The sequence below is a fragment of the Dendroctonus ponderosae genome, unplaced genomic scaffold (genome assembly GCF_020466585.1).
Source record: "Dendroctonus ponderosae isolate FM_Combo_2020 unplaced genomic scaffold, Dpon_F_20191213v2 Dpon_F_20191213_4, whole genome shotgun sequence".
In the NCBI taxonomy this organism is placed as follows: Eukaryota; Metazoa; Arthropoda; class Insecta; order Coleoptera; family Curculionidae; genus Dendroctonus; species Dendroctonus ponderosae.
Genome location: NW_026018611.1, coordinates 2630635 through 2653429, shown reverse-complemented (window position 1 = coordinate 2653429; position 22795 = coordinate 2630635). Strand labels below are relative to the sequence as shown.

Below are 22795 nucleotides of genomic sequence, written 5' to 3'. Positions count from 1 at the left end.
TAACGAACGTTTTATTAAGGCCGGTTTCAAATTAAGCTACGCTTTGCCATTAAGCTCAGCTTTAAAATTAAATTGGTTTGCAGCACATTATAAACCAAGCTTACAGCGTTCAATGCTCGGCTTAAATTAAGCTGTCAACTTTGGTGTGCGGCGAAGGAATATGTTTTGCGGGTTTGTGCGAATAGAGCAAGACAGATTATCATATATTTGCATTAATAAGAGAAGGAAAAAGCTAGATATAATTAATGTTGAAGACGAATTTTTTGTAAACGTAAGCGAAGCCAACGTTTACAGAATTAATTATTAATTAATTAATTAGCCTCTATGCAAATGACTTCGCCTGAAGAAGTTGATAATTTAATTGCGATAGGCGAGAGATCCATCGTTTGATGTATGTTTTCCTTTTCTAATATATATTATTTTGTCGGTCTTGTTCCACTTGTATGTCCGTGGACGGTAAATATTCCATGGAATTCTTTAGTTTCTACTAGTCATAAAAAACGAAAAATCATGCATCGTGTATTGGTTTATAAAAATGTATATTTCTTAAAAACGCATTATCTTAAAGCAATAAAATTACAGGATTGGAGCACAAAAGTTAAGCAGATACGTAGTCACCCCAGAGTAAAATTTGCAATTTTTAACACAAAGAAATTTTCTATCCTTACTACAGAATAGCGATTTTCGCCAATTAAGCGTTAACCGTTTAGAAAGCCTGGCAAAGAACATGAGCTTTATCCTTTTAAAGGGTTTCTCCACCTTTAAAAAAAGTAATTTTGGGCTGTCCTTGTTTATATATAAGTACTTTTTTATCGTAATTTCAATAAACACGTCAAAAATATTTCGACTTTACTTCCGGACACCCTGTATAATTTTTTTTGTAATGATGGAATTAGATTTTCTTAGGAAAATGGCAACACATTTAAAACTTATTATTACAAAAAAATATTTTGCTAGATTGCGTTTACTAAAAAAAACATTGATTTTTCAACACTATATAAAAATGTTTTATTTACTGGCACTGAAAATGCGGGTGCGTTTTTTTTCATCTTAAACTATCAGCAAAAACCACAGTTAATGCTAGGGTGATCCAAACTTGACGCCTAAATTCTACTGTGCCAAAACGAAAACTGATAATTAAATTCTAAACCTAGGGTCTCACATGTGATGCACTAAGGTACGGTACACTTTCAGCGAAAAGAATTTTTTTTGTAAATTCAGAAGTGGCCTAGGTAGCCCTTAGGATTGCGATAAACTTTTATTTAAAAAAGTTCTCTGCTTATTTCGGATTAAGAGTTATAAGCTTTCAAATTGGAAAAAATAACCCGTCCAAGAAACCACACAAACGGGATATAAATTGGACCTTTCTTTTACGAAGGACTCCTTAATAGCGTAGGTTATTTAAATTTTCAACGTGAACAATTGCTACTTCTGCTTGAAAATATTTCACTGCTGCTACGTGCCAACAAGTGGTTCCAGCAGGACGGTGCTCCTCCGCATAAGGCACAAATTATACGGGAATACTTAGACATCCATTTTGCAGATAGGTGGATGGGAAATGATGGACCAATAGAATGGCCATCAAAGTCCCCACAATTGGCACCCTTTGATTTTTATTTCCTTACCTCTACTTTATTTATGCTATAAAATAATTGTTTATAAAACTCCTCCAACAAGCGTAGAGCACTTAAAACAGAAAATTTAAGCAGCATGTGGAAACATTTCAAGAGAGGTCTTGGAAAAAGTTACTGTGCAGGAAGAATTAGAAAATATCTTGAAGTTGAAGGAGATCACAGAAAAAATCGATTTTAGAAATCATCAATTTACATTTCAAATAATTTTGAATCCGGACTTTTTTTCGTTATATTACATAATTTTTTCCAATGTTATTTGCAAATTAAATTACATTCCACATTTAGTTTTTTTTAGGGTTTTACCATCGCATATGAGACTCTAGGTTTAGAATTTAATTGTAGGTTCTGATTCTGGCGCAGTAGACCTTGGGCGTCAAGTTTGGATCACCCTGTACATATTATTTATTTGTAATGCAAACCACCAGTTCCATTTACTTAATTGTTTATGCCCGAACAGTTTTATTTTTATATTTAGGCACTTCTATTTCAAATTGTACGCTCTAGTTTTTAACAGGCAACATAATGTTTATTGTTTTGGTTTCCAAATAATCATCCAGAGAGTCAGCTCCACTAAAAGATGAAAATGTGTTTTGGTAAACGAACAAGCAACTGAATTAATACTTACAGATCTTTTCCAAAGCCGGATTTTTTCACTCCACCAAATGGAGTTTGAGCAGTAATATAATCATAACAATTTATCCTGAAATAGTAACGTGTTTAAGTTCCATCTTGTGAACCGACATTCTATTATTCACGTTTATAAACTATTATATTCCTTTAATAGACTTACAGCTGCGTATGATTTGATTTTAGCTTCGGAATATTGTTACATCTTTTGAAAACAAGTAATGTAATCCACAACATATTGCTTACCACACAGAACCAGCTTCAACTGCATTGGCAAATACAAGTGCATTGTTTATATTTTTGGTTATTACTCCTCCAGCTAGCCCATATGCGGTATTATTAGCTCGTTCTATCACTTCTTCAATAGTGTCGAACTTTAAAATAGTTTGCACAGGTCCAAAAATCTATTGAATTTTTCACATGAGAAAAATTAAAATAAATTAACGCGACAATATAATGTTTTTTCTCTATATTTAAATCATTCGCCATAGCACTGAATAACTACTCCCCGAAATGTATTGTATTGTATGGGCACATAATCGAAATTGGTTGACGGATTTTCGAGGAGATATATAAAACTCGAACGATAAACTTTTAGACGCAAACAACTAAATATCATAACATAGTTAGGTAAGCTGTGATCCAGTTAGGACGTTTTAATACAGAAATATAAACAAATTCTGTTTGAATCCGAGGTAGTGGCTTGATAACATATTGGGTGAATGAAGAGTCGCTTGGAGTCCACTATAAATTTAGTTAATAGTGACTAATTAACTAAATCTAACTCTCTAATAGTTTAATGAAATAAATTTATAGTGGACTCCAGGCGACTCTTCATTCAGCCAATAAGAAATATAAACACACAGCTCGAAAAATATTATATGACTTAATATTTAAGAAAAAAATTGTACAGTGCTGGATATTTACCTCATTAACTGCACATGACATTTTGTCGGAAACACCAGAGAAAACGGTAGGTTGGACGAAAAATCCTTTATCTCCAATCCTGGCACCGCCTGTTTCTAGCCTAGCGCCCTGCTGCTTACTTTCTTCAACGATTCGTAATATTTTGTCCACTGATGGTTGGTCTATCTGAAATTAACAAAAAAAACCTTAAATATAATATAAGTAGCCCGACAGTTCATACCAGTTCCAAAAATAAAATGCAGATCAAAAATGAATTAATGCACACATCCTCACCTGTGGACCTTGTAAAACTCCTGCCTCAAACGGATCGCCGACTTTGCGCGCCTTCGCCTTTTCAACAGCTTTCTTGACAAACTCGTCATAAATAGCAGCTTGAACAAAGGTTCTAGAACCAGCGCAACAGTTTTGGCCATGGTTTTCAAAAATTGCGTTATGAGCAATTTCTACAGCTTCATCGACTGAAAGAAAAATCGTGTTTAAGCACACATAAACCCAATAGGAATTTTATGAAAACGAACACGATAGTTACTAATATCCTTATTCCAAATTAATTTTAGCATGCAATTTATTATTTTCATCTATATCTGCTATAAAAATAAGTCTCTAGTTATCTTTAAATATAAATTGGCCACTTACTATCAGCATCATCAAAAATCACTAGAGGGCTTTTGCCTCCTAATTCAAGAGACACTCGTTTCAAGTTGGATTTTGCTGAATATTCCAATATCTTGTGACCAATCTGTAACATAAATAGAGATAAATAATACTTTCAAAAGTTGCGGAAATAGTTACATCATTATTTAAATAAAACTTTTTTACGTCCCCAGTTTTTTATTGTAATAAAGTGGATATGGATGGTGTAGGTATAAGTGGATAGATTGAGGTGCAGCACTGTGTACCTCAAATGCATATTACGAGCACTGGTAAAATCAAAGACTGTGCAGTTTAGCAACACTCGAAAGATTATCAGGTTTTTTGCTCAAATATATGAATCTCCCTTAAAAACTATATAGTTTTTTTCAGCAAAACTATATAGTTTTGTAGCATTACCATTGTTAAAATATTTTAACTATGGTAGATGAGGCTCTTTGACTGCAATAAACCAACTTGTACAACAAACAAATTGTGCGCTTGAAGTATTCAAGGGAACAGATTAAGGTGTTTAGCTGTAATTTTTCCTTAACACACTTCATTCCGAACGAAGAATTTGAAATGTTCGGATTAAAAATCTGAAGCCAAAATTGTTTGTTCCAAATTTCAGCAACGTTTAAGGCGTTTATTCTTAAATAAAAACGGCGCTAACTTTTTATTTTCTCGTTTAAACGTCTCTGTTCGCTATAGCTACCCAATATTTTAGTTGAAAAGTATTCGGATTCCAAATCCAAAATAGCAAAATTTTTACTTCTGGATTACCGAAACAAGTTTTAAACGACAGCGAGATGCAAGGGAAACATTTAAGTCACTGGTAAAGGGAGAAAGAAGCCAAAAAGAAGAACCGTAACAAAACAATACAATAATAATAACACGTAATTTACATCTCGTCGTCGTGTTAAATATCAAATGAAGGAGTATTGAAAATATTGCTTTAAGAACGTTGATTTCTTGTAATGGCAAAACAAAACAACAATGTATATATATATTATGTGATTTAAGGGACACCTTCTATAGAGTTAAACTCAAATTTCCTTGCGCTAAACTTACGTCAGTAGATCCAGTAAAAGCTACTTTGCGAACATCATTATGTAGACAGAGGGCTTCTCCAGTTATAGGGCCATATCCTGGCAAAACATTTACAACTCCATCGGGAAACCCAGCTTCCTTGGTCAGCGCAGCTAATGCTACAGCATTTTTTTAGAATTCATAGTTTGCACTGTTTGTAGAATGTGATAGTAGTAGTCGCGTTAATGCCGACTCAAGAGGAACTTTTCGAGTTTTAAATAAGGAAACATACTTGCGGAATACACATGAATGTGTGTACGTTGTATCTGAAGCCTGAATCATGTTGTGATAAATAATGCATTCTTACCTAGAGCTGTTAAAGGTGTTTGTTCTGCTGGTTTTAAGATCAAAGTGCAACCGCTACACAGTGCAGGACCCAATTTCCAAATTGCCATACCAATTGGATAATTCCAGGGTATGATTTGAGCCACTACTCCTACAGGCTCCTTTCGCGTTAAGCAAAATCCATTTCCATCTGAGATTTGAATTAGGGATTGTTTAACAAGGAACCATAATATTCAGTAAACATTTTATTTTACATACCCAATTTACATCAGAGAAAGAAATTAAAAGTGTATTAAAACTAAGTGCGAAAACTTACCAATCGGAATAGTATTTCCATGAATTTTATCACAATATCCTCCATAATATCGCAATATTTTAGTATAAACTTCTAGTTCTCCAATAACAGCTGCTAGCGGCTTACCAGAATTTAAAGTTTCCAACTCTGCAAGTTCTTTAGTATCTCTGTCCAGTAAGTCTGCAAACTGTTTGGATTTATTCAATGACGATTGTCCATTCAAACAAACTATATGCTTAAGACATTAATAAACATTAAGAAATTAATCTGAGGTTTATGTTAACTGCTAACAAATGCCTATCTATCTACTCATAGGATTCGATTCTAAAACGCATAGCAAAATACCTTTTTTTTAATCTACAGCAGTTCTAAATTCAAAGAAAATAACTGTAAATATTTTCAATGAAATGGGGATCCTCAGACCAATTTTCAAAAATTTCAAGTCAGTCACGTATATTTTCTGATGTGTTTCATAATAAAGGCGACTTGCCTTGTTTAGTAGTTTTCCTCTATCAGAAGCATCTAGGTTGCGCCATGGCGATTTTCTAGCAAACGCCTTTTTAGCCGCCGCTACTGCTAAATCTACATCTTCCTGAAAGAAAAATTTTTATGAAGTAAATAACACAAATCCCAAGTGTAATATTTATGTGGGTATATAACTCACTATTTGAATTCTTACAATAATACTACGGATTCCAACGACTGTTCAAAGAATATCTGGATTTGACAATTTATAAAAGCTGCTACGTTTTGAAGATACATGGAAGAAAACCACAATATCGATATTTCATTACCATAAATTACATGAAAAATGCTACAAGAACTTTTCAAAATTACAGCCTTGAGCTAATAGTTGCTGAGTGTTATTGGCTTCGAAATTGTGCGAAAAATGTGTAAGATTTAACTGAGGATATGATTGAACCACTAGCTGCACTCTAGCTGGAGGTAATAATTTTGAAGTCGAATTTCTATGTGAAAGTAATAAAATTAAGTAATTGTCGATGCTGTGCTTTGCTTTATCAATTCAGAGCCATGTCTAAAAAAATATATTTGAAAGCAAACCAGCCAACCATTTTCTTAAATAACCGAAAAGCATTTTTAACTAAACGTTTTCTGAATGGGAATAAATGTCTTTAAAAAGTCTATAACTGGAAAATAAGGTACATATTTTGAAGTTCACGTTGTTATTTTTTAAAAAGCTTTGTTTGTCCGAAATGAGAGCAAAGTGTTTGAATACTCTGTAAGGCATACAGTTAATTAAGCTAAGGTATATAATTATTCATCATGTCTGACGCTATACTTGATACTTGATAAGGGTATCCAAAAGGTAAATTTCATTATCATCAAATTTCTCTATTAGTATTATAATTTAATAAACAAATTTACTATGGCATACATTGTCTTACCTTTTGTGCTTCAGCTACATTGGCAATCGCCTCGCCATCGACGGGATTTATTACTGGAAAGGTTTTTTTGGACAATGAATCCACAAACTCATTATTGATAAACAACTGAAACAAAGTGCTAGTTATTTAGGATGTACGAGTTTCGAAACGAAATGAAGTTTAATAAATTAATCATCATATGTATAGGCGGAAGTTTCAGCGAGTTAAAAAAAGTCAAATAAAAGCGAATGAAAGCGGAACTATGACGAATTAAGCTCAAATAATTAATCATAAATATTTTCAGTTCAATGTTTTGTAGTAAACAAAAAGAGTCAATATCTAAAGCCCTTATATTTACGTTAAAAAGGATTATGCTCAGCTTGCCCAGTTTTCATTATGCATTATTAATTGTAATAATTTATTTTTCAGAAATGAACAATGTTGGTGGAAACTACTGAAATCCTGAGAAAAATTGCAAACATTATCTCAGGCGACATGCTACAATGCATAAAAGTAAATATGAAAGAAAATATATAAGTATTGGCCAGTATTGGGTGTTTTTAAAAGAAACAATTTTAACAAAGACAAATGGTATTAGTCATAGCAAAAGGTTTTTTATATAACAATTTATTATTTTTTTATGTAATCTTTGGTAAAACAAAAACAAACAACAGTAAATTATATCAATTGACGAATAAAAATAACTATAAGAAATGTTATTGGGATTATTGAATTGAGCTCGACCTTAAGAAGGAAAAATTGAAATTTTTGAAATTTGCAACATTCTATCGCAGTTAAACGTTCAATAAAGACGAAGATTTTTGTTTTCGCCCCTTAAACACGAAATTTCTGTCGATTTTGCTTAACTTTCGACGTTTTCGCGCCAACTAACCATGCAAATATTTGATAAAAACTATAGATAAAAGTGTAAAAACTACAAATAAAACACCAACATTGTTCAAAATCATTGGAATAACCTGAAAATGTCAAAACCGCAAGCTTCTTCAATGAGCCGTCCGCATGAATGGGAGGCATTGGACCAATAGGAGCAGGGGTGTCCCGAGGAATGCGGTACTACGTCGCATATCAATGAATACGCGAGTAAACATTCCTGAAATTGTTGTCAATGTTGCGCAGCCACAAGAACGCACCGGTCAGATTCCTGAAATTATTGGCATTCTTGTCTGCATCCCCAACCGAATTTCTGATGGACTATTAAAATATGAATGTTGTCCGAATATCATTTCAAGGTCGTTGCTTTGTACAGTTTTATTTTTTTTTATTTATTGAAGTTTGGCCGCCCGAGTTTTCATACGTAACTGAAAATTTAATCAAAAATCTTAAATACAAAATTGTAAGTGTGTATTAAAGACAACTAGATTTAATTTTAAAAATCAGTTGTTAATGCAGTGTCTCAAATTCTAATGGCAGACTAAACATGACATCGATGTTCTTGAATTCCTATTCCGTTAATGGCCATTATTGATTTAACTTTCACTATTGTCTTTGGACGTAAATGTATAGACAAGACAAAAATCTTAAATATGTACATACTAGACAAACGTTGCAGTTTTTAAGGCCTATTTCACTATAAAAATCAATCAGCCATGTTATAAAATTTCGAATTTTTTTGGTTATACAGGGAGTCTCAGATAATTCTAATGGCAAACCGGCTTTGGGAGAATCATAAACACTGCATTTGCTGACTGTTTTTAAGGCAAAAAGGTCTAAATGTGTCAACTTATGGAAATATGTTCAGAAACAGTTCGTTTCTTTTGTTTTACGCGAACATAGTTGCTCGCGTTTCGTAAGAATTCTCGCTCGAATTTGGGTTATTATTATTATTAAATAAGTGTATTTGACACTGTTAACCAAACTGGTCCTTCGAAAACTGAATAAATTTGTTCATAGAATTTCTATTGTGTTAATTCAAACGATATATATAAGCCGACTATAAGCCGTATAAGTCTCCAGTGCGCCTATGGAGACAATTATTATTAATTGATTGATGGGATCCACGGTCCCCAAACACCCATATTGATCAAAAAAGTTCCTTTGAACTTGAGTACATAAATAATGATCCATACAGATAAAACTTGCCGCTTGGGAACACTAGCGAAATTTTTTTTGGCAGGAATTTCCATCAGTTTGCTTGATAACTTTATGGATAATTCCATATTTTTGTTTTAATTACTTTATTGACACAATAAGTACATTTGGAAACTGTAAAAATCGTACTTGCGCCGATTCTTCAACTGTTTATACTCTCACAAATACCTTGGTATAGTTTATTTTAATCAAAGCGTTTTTGGCCATCCTGGAAGTCCGCCCTTAATTGCCTGAGATAACCAAAAATCGTCCTAAAGGGAATCACAAACAAATGTTCAAAAGTTCAAAGTACAGACAGAGCTGGACAGAGGTTACTCTGTGATCTGTGCATATATCATAGAACAAGGCTTATATATCATATATCATAGATGAAGACAAGTATAGAATGTCAATGAGTGACACTTGTGACTTATAATCTGTACTCTGAAAGAAGTGAAAACAAATAGATAAATACTGTTTGTCAGATTTCGGAATTTGTTGAATGTTGAATCACGTATGCGCGCACACATGATTTGAGCATTCTCGTATAATCTTCGTTTACAGAAATCTGAGTAGGTATCGTACGTCATCAAATGAATCCAGTGAATAACCAGAATTTTTCTCAATATGTACCTAATTCCTAATGCTGCTCAAAAACGATTTTCGAAGTCGTCCCTTTTATGCAAAAAATTAAATGTTTATCTTATGGCTGCCAAAAATTAATTAATTCAGGTGTATTATTTTTTCATATTGATAAAATGCCTTAAAATTATAGACAAAAACGTTATTTTATATACAGAGTGATGAAAAATTAGCCTAATTTCTTTTACAGGGCTATGTGCTCAGGATTTTAACAGTTGAACAATAAATTTCAACTTTGTTTTGAAATGGTCCCATCTTTGATTAGTAGTATATTGAAATGCTTAACCGATTAACCGATCGGAAAGAAAAATGACGATTTATGCCATTATATTTATGTCAACAACAAGTCTATTTCAAATTGTGAGTTACTTTGAAGCTTCTTTCACAAAATGTACCCCAATATCGAATATACGGATATGCTATTAGTTATAGGGAAATGCCACACTAAAATACCACACTGTAAGAACTTACGCCAACACAGCTCTAGAGACACTAGGAAGACGACAATAGATGTTCGGGTTCCAGACAGGGAGGAACAGGAATTAGAGATAATTGCAGCAGAACCTTCCAGGGTTACTGAGGGCATTGCGCGGCAACTGAGACTTTCTCAAGAATCAAATAAATACCGAGAAAGGACTACATTTTTACCACGTATGTAAGATACACAGAACACATTACATTAAACCAATGGTTTACTGAATACTGGCACAAATTGAGCAGGAGTTAATTAACCGAATACGAGAAGCTGCTCGGGAAGAGTGCACAATAAGATAATTATTACACAGACCCTAACTTGTTTGAAGTTAAAGACAGAAATTTATGCCTATTTCTTAATTATTGTATACACATCAATTCGAAGTTATGACAATAAAGAACAATTTTTCGTTGACAATATGGACATTTCGAAAAAGTACCAAAAACAATTTACTGTTTATCCTTGTGGTTACCGGAGTTTTTTACGTACCTATTAGAGGACCTTCTGATATAGTTTTTTTCGATAACGGAACACTTTCCAAATCCAAAAATTGTAACGGAACACTAACTTTATTTTGAAACCTCTGAAAAAAATGTCACTATATTTTTCATGGGGCCCTCATAAGGGCGTATGCATATGAAATATTAAGCAATTTGGAAACCTCTGCGTTAACTAGAACACAGAAATGCAGCTTCTTCTTATACCTTGCCTTAACATGTGCTGCAAAACTGTATTAGAGGGATTAGGATCAGCTGCGTGGACAAAAAATAAATAAAAACGTGCTCAGTTCGATTATTGACTCACAACGACATTGAGTATTTTGAGTCGAAACCATTAAACCCTTCATCTGGAACGTAAAAAGAAATGAAATCTTATAGATTATCGAATGGAGATCGCCTTCGAAGGAAAATTAGGCTTTCCAAATCAAGTTCTACCCAATTTTTAAATTGCTCAGGATTTTATTGCATGCAAAACGGTAAGTAGGAGTAGTTTAAATAAACAGGAAATTCGTTAATTTTCTAGAATTGAAGAAAATTGATTTTTGTCAAAATCGACCAAACGCAATTTTGAGACCGACAACGTATTTTTTATTCGAATGAATTTAAAAGAGCAGTTTTTCCATCAGAAGCGATGATCATAAAGAAGCACTTTTCTTTTCTGTTCATTTGTTTTACTTTTACGCACATATGCGCAAAGGCAAATGTGACAAATTGAACCTGTCACTGTCATTATATTTTTTAAAGTATTTTCATTAAAAGGTAACCGATATGCTTTTTAATGAATTGTGTAGGTTTATTGACAACTATTAATTATAATTTAAAGTTTACTTACAATTTCTAAATTATAACTCTGTTGCAAGTTCAGCAAAACACAATTTTTTTAAATAGCTCTAATTTCATGCAAAATATGCAACTTATACAAATGTATAAGATATATGATTCGTGTTATGTTTTTCATTCGAACAAAAAATGTTGTTCGATATGAAGGCGAAAATCTGTTTTTCGAACTCCTGACGAAATGACACCCGAGGCGAAGTCGAGGGGGTCAAACGATGTCGTTCTAAAAACGACACTTTTCGCCCTTGTATCGAAAACTACTATTAGAATGTAACTTAAGTACTGTACTATTTAACAGTTATAATTGCAATACGACATGACTAGACAATTTTACTCCCAGTTTTTAAAGCAGAAGAATGTATATTTTCTAATTCTTCCTAACCGGCATTCAACCTCATTATAAAACTAAATAATTATAATCTGAATTCCAATACATAATGTTATATTTTTGCAAACATTCATTGCCAGATGATTCTGAATAATGCCTGAAGATGGATGCCTCTCATTCTCATGCATGTAAAACAACAAGAGAAAATTATTTTTTCCAGTTGCTACAACATTCCCCATTTTGATAAAATGAATTCATCTGATTCAAATAGCACTACAATTAAGTCAGGTATACCTACTTATAAACCAGAAACTTTAATTACATCTAAAAAATTGCAATTCCAAGAAACAGAGGAAGCAAAATAACTGTTTGTTATTCACGATGTAAAACAACCGCCCATGTATCGCCATAGATAAAAATTTTAACTTGTATTGTGTCTTCAGATACCGATATTTATGAGCATAACCGAATTACGTGAGCGGTGGATGCCAAAATTAACGCCTCTCTAAGACATGTATGTTTTGGATTTGAATCACAGGTGTTTCGGGTTCATATAACTGACACTTTTAGTTGTTGTTGATTGATTTAATAAATTACGCTTCTTTAATCGCTGAGATAATATTCGCGTTATTAATTCATTAAAGCCTCCGTTGGTGTGCGTATCACCGATTCAGCTGATGCAACAAATATGAGCTGTACGAACAGCAGCTTGAACATTTTCCAGTTAAAAAGTTCCAAAAGATTCATTAATTTCAAAAGAAAAAGCTTCTTTACATTCATTACATTAAATAAGCGAAGAAAGTGCACATAGTAAGAGCGTTATTGTAGATGGAATATTTTAAATTTGAGTTTAATACTGAAGATTTTGTAATATACATATTTCTCTGGACCTACAGCGGGCTGTTAATTCATATTAAATCTCCAATCATTCTGATGGAGGTATAAGAAAAAGGTTCCATTTAAAATAAGCTACATTCAGCTTAACTGAAAGTTATGATTTTTTGAAAAATATTAATTTTTACCCTGTATAGCAAATTATATTGAAATCGGTAGTACGTGCTTCATTCTATTTTATATTTATTTGAAAAATGCGCATATGTACGACTGGAATAAAATTTATTTATAGTGCATTTTCACGAGCAGATAACATAGGGTGAGTCACTTTTTCTATATTGATAATCTGTGCCTAATGTAAAACGTGGATTTGGTGTTTTTTCGATACATATACCTATATAAAATAACCAGGAATGATGATTAGAACACTGTTACTGCCCACAACCGGATATTCAGGTTTCCTGATTTATTGCTTGAGGCTTGAGACTGAAAAATAACTATTCCGTCTTTTCACCCTTCAAAATTTCTTTTCAAATTCCAGTTCTGCTAAACTCCATTTAAATGACTTTATAAATCGTAACAATAAATTCTTTTGAAAGCACATGATCTTGTAACATTTACGTAGGATGAACGCGTGTATTTTAGCTGCTAGTCAACTATACTTAATTAATTCCAGCAAGATTTTACTAATTATCCCACATACAGTAACAATCGGAATATAAGATTTAACCGACTCAAATACATATGCAATTTAAGTTGTTCATGACGGTTCAAGGAGAGAACGAAATAACAAAATACATTTGATTGGTGCGAAATTAATGAAACAACAATTACAACGAATTTTATTGTAGTTTATATAACTATAACAATTCTGATATTTTGGAACCCACGCCATCATTATTTCCAGTCGTGCACAAAACAGCTCAAGATATAATTTGCTAAGCTGTGAAGCGTAGGTGAAGAATTTCTTATGTTCAATGTAAAAAATTGCACTGATGGCTAATTCAGACAAAATGGAATATCTTTCCAATTTGAAGTCAAAATATATCAGTGAAGCTGCTTGTATGCTTATTTTCCGTCATTATATTTTCGTCAAGAGTATTTAAAAAGGCCGTCAATTAAAACTGTAGTATCATATAGATGCTGGCTTTGACTGAACTTTTGCAGCCCCAACTTAACAACTTCAATTTTTTTTCATATGTATGAAATGAGTGGAGATATTAAAATTTATCGGAAAAAGTCAATTCTGTTAAATATATAAAACGTGTTAATCAATTATTAAAATAATTGGTATTTACTAACATGTTTGAAAAGAGTGGAGATATTAAAATTAAACAAAAAAAATAGTAAAGTGCGTAAGAATAGAGAAGGTCTTTTTATAAAAACACTTTTTTCAACTTTGCTTTAAGAAAGTTAGCTTGATAGTTGTAGGTCGCCGTTTTATTTTTACTTTCGGTTTACTGACGATTTAAGTAAAATACCCATTTAGAATAACAGGATATCACTATAATATATTTTTTTAATATTCGCTAAGCAATTAGTCCATTTGAAATACCTATCAATTCCTTCAGTAATCACCAAACAGTTGCGTAATGAAGCATTTTAGAACTTTGGAAACAATTATAACTTGCCATAATAACATGATTCTTCATTCGATAAACAAGACCTTACTTGTAAACCCTTGTTCATTTAATTATCGCCCGAATTGTAAAAATGTGTATGTATGTGCTCTGATTGTAAACAACATATTAGTTTTACTTTATTAGCCAAGTATTGTGGGTTTTGATACTAATTTTCTATTTTAATTGTGTAAAAGCCAAACCTGACCTTTAAGTATTTACAGGATATTTATGTACAAATTTTGAAATTGAATTTCTGTAGTCCACACTCTGCAAATAAATGAACTGCGCGATAGATAAATGAACTATTCTAAACCAACGAGCCAGACATTATATTTTTTTGCGAGTAGAAGCTGGGGTGTATATAAAATATTCTGCTTGCAATTAATAATTTTAAACATTTCTAAACCGCAAAAACACATAAAATAAAAAAATACTAAGCGGATTCGGGTAGGACTTACATGACACAAGAGCGGCAAATCCACGCTATTTTAGGAATATTCAAGTTGCAGAGCAAGTTGGTGTGGAAGCTGAACATGGAAGAAACCATTTTCGAAGAGACAAGTTTTTGAAAACATTTGAAAAACTGTACAGGTTTTTAATTAAGAAAATTTAATGAAATTGACACATTTTTTTTATGCGTATATCGTCAGTTGTTGTTATAATAATCAGAAATGCACTGTTTCTTGCATGTCGCGATTACAGCCTTCTCCGTGTTCCAGTCATGCATTCATCAACCAGATAAATAAATTTTCCACACTTCCAAGAAAAAAAAACCTACTTACAAGATTATAAAACTCTTAATGGGGGAATGTTATCAAAATAAATCGTTGCTAAAAGAGCGCATCCTGCTAATCAAAATCATCAAACTGGCGTATCTTAGTAAATAGCAGAAACTTCCGGTCAAACCCACCAAACCAGGCTAGCAAACAGGTTACATCATTCAAATTTACAATTATAGTTGCTCTGTGCTACGTTTGCACAGTTTTATTGGTTTTAGTATTCAATTATCAACTTATCCCATTTTAACTTATTGATTTCCGCTTTCGAATGATGTCCTTCCAAAGGATGATGGCAGTTTTAAGGCCATCTTAGTTTTCATCGCTTGATTAGAAAGGTTTAATACACTATATCGATCGTTTAAAGAAACGAGCCAACCAATTTTGAATCAATGCAGATAGTTGTAGTACCTGATGTAATTTGAAGCAACAAAAACTACGAAATAACAGCAAAAGTATGTTGTTATAAAACATTTAGAGTCGGTTTCAAATCAATTTAATTAGCTGGTTTAATGAATTTCCAATTTCTTAAGGCGGTGAACTCTAATTTTAATGACACTGTTACTATTTTGACCGTTAATCAGGTATCAGTTGAAGATGATTAGATTTGATTTTGGAAATGTATCTGCAATTTTGCATTTTAAATGGAACCTCTGAATCTTTTACATATTTGGAATATTTTCGGTTTAACATACTATTTCGAATCTCAATTGTTTGGAGTTGACTTTCACAAAAGTCAGACTCATTTTGATTAACCCCGCATATTTGAAACAAATTTCAGTGCATGAGAATACACTGAATATATTTGTTTGTATAGACATGTTTAGACATCTAAAACATAACAACTTATTATATTTTTTCTTATAATCCATGACACCCGGTATCCGTGTGACTGTCCCAACACAATCAGTTTTTTGAATGTTCGATTTTGTAATTCTGGCTCCATTTTCAAGTGTAGAATAGAGGTGTGAAAATCAGTCATTTCTGATGCTCAGGCGAGATGCTGATTAGGACTGGGTAACACTGTGTTGAGTTGCGCTTTCGAGTTGTTGCCACTCTCTGAGTTAATGAGTTATGACTTATCGGTGAATGAGTCATGGCTCATTTATTAAAGCGGATTAAAGCTGTACGAAACCCTAGACTGGAATTTTACAATTCGGATTATCGTTTTTACAGCAACGGAACTGAGTTACTGAGTACCAAGCCATTTGCACTGCTCCAACACCTAAAAATTCACTGAGTTAGCTTTTCTGTCTAAACGATTGCTTAAAAATTCAGTTTTTCTGGTTTTTGGTCTAAAACGAGAAAAACCGGAAATGTTGAAGAAACTTTAAAATTCTTCAGAGCAATGAAGATTTCAATGAGTTTTCCATAATAGTTGATCATATGTCCTTGCTTTCTCTGATCGTTTTTTTGGAAAACTTATTTTTTTGAGAAAAAAAAACAAGATAACTTTGTTTGGATTGTGACCCAAACTCAAAGGAAAAATGGATATTCGAAAAAGACACCAAATGAATGAAAAGAAGACCAAACTATAAATACGCTCAGTTTTTGATTCAAAGACCCTCAATTTGCCACAGTTCAGAAAGAGTTTTCTTTAGAAATGTTGACCTAAAAGTGAAGAAACCGGAATTAAAAATAACTAAATTATTCACAGCGACGAATTTTCCAAATAATTGATTATAAAGTTTCGCTTGTTCTGTTCGAAAAAATATTTTTGCGAAAAAACCCAGAAAGAATTATTAGAGTTTTGTACAAAAGTTTTAAAAAAATGTTCACAAAGCGGTTAAAGAGGGGAGTGTTCCAATTGAATATATTTGATAATATTTTACAGAAAATACCTGAATATTGTCAGTGTTTGAGTGTTGAGCAAGAAAAACTTTGCTAAAACTGAAAATACCTGAACTTCTGGAATTCTTAAGAGCGATGAGGGTAGCGAATTTTCCAAACAATTTTTTGTAAACTTTTGCTCGCTGGTCGTTTTTTCAAGATAATCTTAATTACTTCGGGAAAAAAGGAAATAAAACTATTTGGTTTTTGCGCCAAATTCGAAGCTCAAAAGGGGTTTCTACAAATCTCCTACAAAGCGGTGCATGAGGCCAATTTTCTAACAAAATTAGTTATGTCGTTTTTGGCTGAAAATACCACATGGGTGCCGGAAAAGAAGAAAAGCATTAGAAAATAATGGATTTCCTGCGCTTTCGATAGAAAACTTTTAGTTTTGTGATCGGTTTTTCAGAAAACTTTAATAATTTTCCGGAAAAAATGGAAAAATCTATTTTTGTTTTTGTTCCGAATTCGACGTCGAAAAAGGTTTTTGTAAATTTCCTTCAGCTACAAATTTATTTTGTAATTTTTCGCCTAAAATACCTCCAGATTCGCAGTATTTTTAAGTGAAACTCTATAAAATAGAGCGTTTTTGAGTATAAAGTAAAGCAAAAAAAATTCAATCAAAACTAAGAATCCACAATTTTTAAACCGACCCTACAGTCTTCAGAGGTATGGTAGTGATGAGTTTTTATAAACTCTCTGTTATATTCTGTATGTATTTATTCTGTTCGCTTTTCAATAAAAAATTATTTGATTTTTTTCTTAAATTTGAAGCTGCAAAATATTTCAATACTTTTTAAGAAACGACGAAGGAGGCGAATGTTGTAATAAAATGTATTTTAAAATTGTTCGCGGAAAATATCCTTAAATTGTCAGTATTTTTTCGGAAAACGTTAGAAAAATGAGCGATTAGAAGAAACAGCTACTTTGCTTGAAACTGGAAAATTCTGAAATAAAAAAAAAATTCAAATATTGTTAATAAATGGCCCTTAAAAGCACCAGCTCGTTTTTAGAGATTTTAATATTTATTAATTTCTCGACATGTAGCACTCGTTTTTGTGCCAATGTTTCAACTATATTTTAGCCATCGTCAGCCTTTATCCATTAATAAACCATTTTATTAAGTAGTTCCTTCTCTTACAATATGCGAAAGGCAAGATAAATAGTGAAAAACAAGCACTGATAAATAAACTTGTGCCACTTTCAGTTGGTTTATTGTAAAAATGTAGATGAAAGATTTACTTAGGTAATAAAATACTATATTTTTCATTATATTTTTAAATATGAAGTCAATCTTTGAGCGAAAAAGTTGTCGAGAAAAGCAATAATCTATTTTCATCTGTATATTTATTAGCGTTGATGATTTTGATTTTTTTCACATAATTAATACATATTTAATTAATTGCTTAGAGTGTACGCAATTGGTTACATCTTTTTTACTGATTTCAGAGGCTCAAAAATTGAGCAATGGAATATTTTACAACCTCTAGGGTTTCGCTTTGATATGATTTTGGCAAGAAGGCTTGATAATTTCGCCTGATTAAGGTTCGTTAATAACATTTTTAAGGCTTCCTCTATTTAAATTTTTTCTTTCTAACTATGTATAACTAAAATGTAAAAAAATTGAATACCTTCACAGTAGGTTTTAAGTACAAATGTAAATATCTTCTTTAACGTTCACTAAATTAAATTGGAAACGAATTATTAATACGGTAATCAAAGTAAAGAATAGTGATATTTAATTAATAACTTCTAACGAATATTGAAAAGTAACAACAATCGACATGTTTATAGGACAATACAAATAAGGCAGATAATAAAAGCGTTATGTTTTTTCATCTCTTACAGTTATATGCTTTTCCGTTTACGGTTTTTAACTTGATTTTTAAACTATGCTATGGTTGTTATCTGTATGCAAGCATTGAATATATGCCCTGCTTTTATTCAAAGCGCTACCAAGAATCGCTGCATGGTTTATTTTGGATAAAGTTTATATTTCATGTAGGGAATTACGCGAATTGCAATTTAAGTCGTTCTTGTCAATAATATTTATTTTATTTGTCCTGATTTTATGCATGCATCTCGGGCTTGGTGCCATGGCCATCGCACAAGACCGTCGTCTCTATAGCGTGCATGCACAGGTCAACCAGACTGTTGGAATAGAGACTTATATGGCTGTGGGTCAATGCCAAAAAGAATTAATGCGTAATCGGCGAGAATAACAAACTACCTATTACTCGATGATAATAAAAATAGCATGTCCAACTATATCAACAACATTTTCGATTTTTATAATATATTTTCATTTTTTATATTAAATCATTATTCTTTTATGTGCAGAAGGTAAAATCAAAATAATTTTACAAAATTATATCTTGTCTCTATCTCTTCAGCCTGTGTCCCATGCATCCGTTTATACGATGGTACGATGATACGAAAGTGTTTCTATTGGTTGGAGATCTGTCAATTCGTCCGCCGTCGTACGAACTGACAGATCTCCAACCAATAGAAACACTTTCGTATCATCGTACCATCGTATAAACGGACGCATGGGACACGGGCTTTAATCTGAAAGTCGAATTTACATGTGGCGTGAGAGACAAAGTTCCATTGCAGGCAAAAACAGTTGCGACAGCCCAAATCACCGAACTATGAGCTGATGTGAATTCGACAAGTCAGTCGGTGATTTATGACCGAAAATTGTGGATAATTATAGCGAGCACTTGAAGCGCTTGCGAAATATCGGCCACTGATTGCCTGAAAGTGGATTGGACGAATAGGTCAAGTGCTGAAGACAAAATAGTCGCGACTTTTTGCTTCGACTCCTGAATCGGCAACGAACCCGTTTTAATCAAACAGTATGCGATTATACCAGTGGAGAAATTCATTATAGCGATAATTAAAACCGCCTAAAAACAATGACTGGGAATCCGCAACTAGGCAGGCATTGTTTGCGCGCATTTTGCAACATTTATATACGAAACGTGAGAACTGAGTGGCACAGTTACATGCAAGGGATTAAGGACGTGGCTAGGTTTGGCTTGGGTAATCGGGTTGAGCAAGGTTTCCTTGAAATCGATATTATCGAGCTGCGAGAGGACCACTTGGCCGATTGAATGGCTTTCTTAATGCAACCCGGATAAGGAGAAATGAAAATTATCGCATACATGCGTGCAAAAGAGCGGTTACACGCGACTGGTGCAACAACCGGTGCACTTTCCGCAATTCAAATCCACCAGATATTACGTTTATCGTGTTCTTCATACAAACCATCCAGGGCTGGAGAGAACTGGGCAATTTGCTAGTGAAATCGAACAATACCCGATCAGTTTTCACATCTTGAAATGTTTTTCGGGCTTTGAAGCCGTGGTCCATGGGCATTTCTTGCTGACGTTTCGTCCACAACTGCGGTGGACATTATCAAAGGCGATGAGGCAGTGGGCGAAGTGATCTCCCGTGCTTTGCCGACTAAGACGGAACTAAGACGTTGTGGACGAAACGTCAGCAAGAAATGTCCATGGACCACGGCTTCAAAGCCCGAAAAACATTTCTACATACCAGATCGTTTAGCTGCAGTTAATCTTCAAACACCTTTTACCGCGCCAATAGGTCAGGGATTCCTTTACAAACGAGACCAGCACCCAGCAGATTCTCTTCATTGTTCTTCGGTTTGGTACAATCGCTTGCATCACATCACGAGCGCATCCTTTTACGGGCAAAACTAAATCGGCGTTGGTGCGGGGAGTCGCCGTCCATCTCAAGCGTTTGGATAACAACAGAGGCAGCCCCGTTGCCACGGAAACCAGCCAGAGGGCAAGCTGATCTGCACCATCGGAGCCACATTAAAAGAAAGTGAACAACAAACGCAGACGAGAAACCAATTTTGTAGGTAATTGGTTCAAAGTTAATTGGCGACATTCGAATAGAAAAGCCGTTAGCAAAAATATGGTCGACCATTGGTATGGATGAAGGTTGGGATTCGGCTGCACACGGCGACGAAACAAGCGGAAAAAAAGAAAAAGTTCGGTTGCAACCGGCCTTGGCTTCACGTTCAGCGTATTTACTACCACGTGAGCAAACTGTATCAGATAAAGCAGATAAGTTTATAAGATTTTTTTGTGAAAGTACCGCAGCGGAACCGCCTTGTTTATGTCTTTATGTTGGTCGTTACGACGAATACTCGAGCTTTCCTCATTCAGCGTCCACCGCTGGCTGGCTGGACCACATTAATGCCTAATTTAAGCAGTTCCGATTTCTTGCCATTAGAAAGGACATTCAATTTGCTGATTTGAATGTCGGTTGCTTCTTGGCTCGTGTTGGTTTACGGGTTTTTATGGAACTTTTGCTTAAATTCAGCATTAAGGACTCTCTAACGCGTTTGCAGTGTCGAGGACTTCGGACACGACACTGGTTTTGACGCAAAAACACTCTTAACTAGTCGATTGATCAGTTTTTGGCCAAAAATAATTGTCGTGCCCGAAGGGAACGCAATAGACAGTGTTTTGGACGCCACTGGTTTGGGCGCAGTAACACTAAAAACTTCCGAATTGATCAGTTTTTGAACAGAAATCAGTCTTGCGCCTGCAAGGCTTTGCACAACTTCCACATGAAACAGGTGGTGCCTGTTTTTTTAAGCTTCAGATCTTTAAAAAGTTCACTTAAGTCGTTTGCCGTTGGGCCATTAAACTGCCGGAAAAACTTGTCTGTAAATCAGAACGTCGATGTGCCTATGCGCTTTGCTTATGGGCGGATGATTAAACCACCACCATCGACATACTTGACGACCGCGAATTTTCGCAACAAATAGCGCAAATCGAACAGGGAAAAACCTCTAATTGAGGTATTTGCTTCGAAACTGCACCCAGCGAGTGCAAGCCGCGCTAATTAATCGTCCTCCTCTCGCAGTGCTTCGCTCAGCCTTTGCAACACCTTTAATTTCACTCAGACAGGCCCATGAAATGAATGATCCGACGCTCTGTCCAAAGTAACGGAACGAATCGGTTGATATGCATCGTGGCTTGATTGATAGATAGATAATTAAAGCGGAAAAACTGAAAAAAAATTAACATGTGACAGCCATTGCGAGATGATGGCCAAGTGGAAATGAACGGTTAAAGCCATACAAGGAAATGTGGAATGTTGTTGAATTTTGAATGAAATCGTAATTATTTGAGTTTACTAATTGGTCGATGGTGTTTTCAGGAATGTGCTCCCAAGCTGCTTGATTGCCGCCCACTTTGAATCCGCGCAAACCATGTGAATTGAACCGGGCTGCGGAAGAAGACCGGTGAAAATGGCGCTAAAACTGCGAAAAGACATAAAAAAATCCTCGTATTATGTGTGGTTTTTGGGGGCGAAAGAATCCAAGGGACTCAGGGGGTCCGAGTATATTGTGCCAGTCATTCGGCACTTGGAGGAGCGCGAAAAGGACGTGGAACCTTTCAAAGTCACCTTGCAGGTGAGTGGACATTCTTGAATTTTCCCGAATCCCTGCTGACTAATGCGTTTCTTCAGGTGTCGCACAAAGGGCTGAAAATCATCCAAAACATCGTGTCGCAAGGGCAGAAGAGCTCGAAGCCGAAGAACGAGACCATCAAACACTTTATTCCCCACAACACTATCACATACGTCTACCAGCATGAGGACATAATCTCCTGCATCCTGCTGCTGTTTAACCCTGTTACGAAATGCCCGCTACACGTGCACGCCTACAGGTAAATGAAAGCCATTTAGAGCGCAGTTTTTTTAACTAAATATTTTAATCTTTAGTGAGAATTAAAGAAAGTTAAAGAAGATCAGGAAAACATTACTTTCTACCATATTATTTTCTTTCCTGGGCTCCAGTCACAGTGTGAAAACAAAAATAACAAAAAAATGTTTGTGTATCGTCTATTTTGTTACGTTTCGGCGAGACAACAGCGCCATCATCAGATTTTAAAATTCATTCAAACTCATAATTGGTAAACATTATATTCATTTAGGTCTTTGCTG

General features: G+C 34.1%; 2 protein-coding genes across 2 annotated transcripts in view; one reads left to right on the top strand and one right to left on the bottom strand.

Annotated features, from left to right (window-relative positions):
• Positions 1 to 522: 522 nt before the first annotated feature.
• LOC125504277 (aldehyde dehydrogenase 1A1-like) lies at positions 523 to 9342 on the bottom strand. Its single transcript, XM_048666036.1, has 12 exons — positions 9150 to 9342; positions 6894 to 6998; positions 5978 to 6079; positions 5509 to 5674; positions 5215 to 5382; positions 4890 to 5026; positions 3825 to 3927; positions 3462 to 3646; positions 3189 to 3353; positions 2508 to 2665; positions 2260 to 2334; positions 523 to 2204 (listed from the first exon to the last, which is right to left on the bottom strand). The coding sequence occupies exons 1-12, from the start codon at positions 9186 to 9188 to the stop codon at positions 2135 to 2137; spliced, it is 1473 nt and encodes a 490-aa protein (XP_048521993.1). The 5' UTR covers positions 9189 to 9342; the 3' UTR covers positions 523 to 2134.
• An 11113-nt stretch (positions 9343 to 20455) lies between these two features.
• Positions 20456 to 22795, top strand: part of LOC125504276 — a gene marked incomplete at its 3' end in the record, with an annotated part of 3904 nt that continues 1564 nt past the window's right edge. The window contains 3 exon segments of the mRNA XM_048666035.1: positions 20456 to 20693; positions 22007 to 22262; positions 22319 to 22518. Coding sequence (XP_048521992.1) covers positions 22098 to 22262; positions 22319 to 22518 — 365 coding nt within the window.

What these genes read in the sequence shown, in the direction of transcription:
- LOC125504277 (XM_048666036.1), bottom strand. Translation starts at nt 9,188, where the DNA reads ATGGCCAAAAACGCTTTGATTAAAATAAACTATACCAAG. An exon ending in GATTTTTGATGATGCTGATA is followed by an intron (nt 3,647 to 3,824) that starts GTAAGTGGCCAA and finishes TTTTTCTTTCAG; the next exon opens with TCGATGAAGCTGTAGAAATT. An exon ending in GTTGAAGCTGGTTCTGTGTG is followed by an intron (nt 2,335 to 2,507) that starts GTAAGCAATATG and finishes TTACTATTTCAG; the next exon opens with GATAAATTGTTATGATTATA.